General features: G+C 48.2%; 1 protein-coding gene across 1 annotated transcript; it reads right to left on the bottom strand.

The window, feature by feature from the left end:
• LOC140185238 (uncharacterized) lies at positions 1–1,684 on the bottom strand. Its single transcript, XM_072238633.1, has one exon. The coding sequence runs from the start codon at positions 998–1,000 to the stop codon at positions 62–64; it is 939 nt and encodes a 312-aa protein (XP_072094734.1). The 5' UTR covers positions 1,001–1,684; the 3' UTR covers positions 1–61.

The following is a 1,684-nucleotide window of genomic DNA, read 5'->3' on the forward strand; positions in this document are numbered from 1 at the left end:
TGTGAATTCGCTGATGTATTTTAAACTCAGATGACCGAGTGAATTCCTTCCCACAATCTGATCAGGTGAACGGTTTCTCCCCAGTGTGAATTCGGTAGTGGCTCACAAGTTTGGATGACTGACTGAATCCCTTCCCACATTCAGAGCAGCTGAAAGGTTTCTCCCCAGTGTGAACTCGCTGATGCACCTTCAGTCGAGATGACCAAGTGAATCCCTTCCCACATTCAGAGCAGGTGAATGGCCATTCCCCAGTGTGAAGTCGCTGATGTTCCTTCAGTTGAGCGGAATGGGTGAATCTCTTCCCACATTCTGAGCAGATGAATGGTTTCTCCCCAGTGTGGTCTAACTGGTGTGTCAGTAGTCGAGAACGCCGAGTGAATCCTTTCCCACAGTCTGAGCAGGTGAATGGCCTCTCCACAGTGTGAACAAACTGATGATCTTTCAGCTGAGCTGCATCGATGAATCCCTTCCCACATTCTGAGCAGAGGAATGGTTTCACCCCAGAGTGGATTTGCTGGTGTCTCAAGAGCTGAGATGACCGAGCAAATACCTTTCCACATTCAGAGCAAGTGAACGGCTTCTCCCCAGTGTGAACTCGCTGATGCTCCTTCAGTACAGATGACCGAGCAAATACCTTTCCACATTTAGAGCAGGTGAATGGCCTCTCCCCAGTGTGAACTCGCTGGTGTGTCAGCAGGTCAGATGACTGAAGGAATCTCTTCCCACAGTCTGAGCAGGTGAATGGTCTCTCCCCAGTGTGAACTAACTGATGTTGTAGCAGGTGATTTGACTGAATGAATCTTTTCCCACAGTCTGAGCAGGTGAATGGCTTCTCCCCAGTGTGAACTCGCTGGTGGGTCTGTAGGTTGGATGACTGAGCGAATCCCTTCCCACAGTCTGAGCAGGTGAATGGCTTCTCCCCGGTGTGAACTCGCTGGTGTCTCTGTAGTTTGGAGGAGTGAGTGAAGCCCTTCCCACAGTCTGAGCAGGTGAACGGCATCTTTTCAGTGTGAACCAGCTGGTGTTCATTCAGTTGATATGATTGAGTGAATCCTTTCCCACATTCAGAGCAGGTGAATGGCTTCACCCCGGTGTGAACTCACTGGTGTCACTGTGTTGTGGTTGAGTGTGTGAATGTCTTCCCACCATCCGAGCAGGTCAATGTCCTCTCACTGGTGAATTTTCTGATATACCTTTAGCATCAATAACAGAATGGCTTCCCACAGTCAGAACAAGTGGAGCATCTCACTATGGTGTGAACTTGCTGATGTGTCTTCAGACTGGATGACTGAGTGGTTCCCCTCCCTCACACACAGCGGGTGAATGGTCTCTCCCCACTGTGAACTCACTGGCGTGTCTGTGGGTAGCCTGTGAGTGAATCTCTTCCCACACTGAGAGAAGGAGAATGATATCTCACTACGATCAATTCTCTGGCAATTCAAAAAGACAGACGTTTGAATGCCTTGTACAATCAATGCAGTTGAGAACTGATCTCCAGTGAACAAATGCTGGTGTGTTCTCAGCTCCCGGTTCCAGTGAATTACACAGAGTTAAAACAGAAAATTTCATTTCAGAGACAGAATACATTTACCAGCTGGGATGAGATACTTCTTCATCTCCAAAGATCGACAACAGATGTGTTGGCGTTGCAAAGAAAATATTTGGTCACTCCTTAAATATCCAG

The sequence above is a fragment of the Mobula birostris genome, chromosome 20 (assembly GCF_030028105.1).
Source record: "Mobula birostris isolate sMobBir1 chromosome 20, sMobBir1.hap1, whole genome shotgun sequence".
Classification (NCBI taxonomy): domain Eukaryota; kingdom Metazoa; phylum Chordata; class Chondrichthyes; order Myliobatiformes; family Myliobatidae; genus Mobula; species Mobula birostris.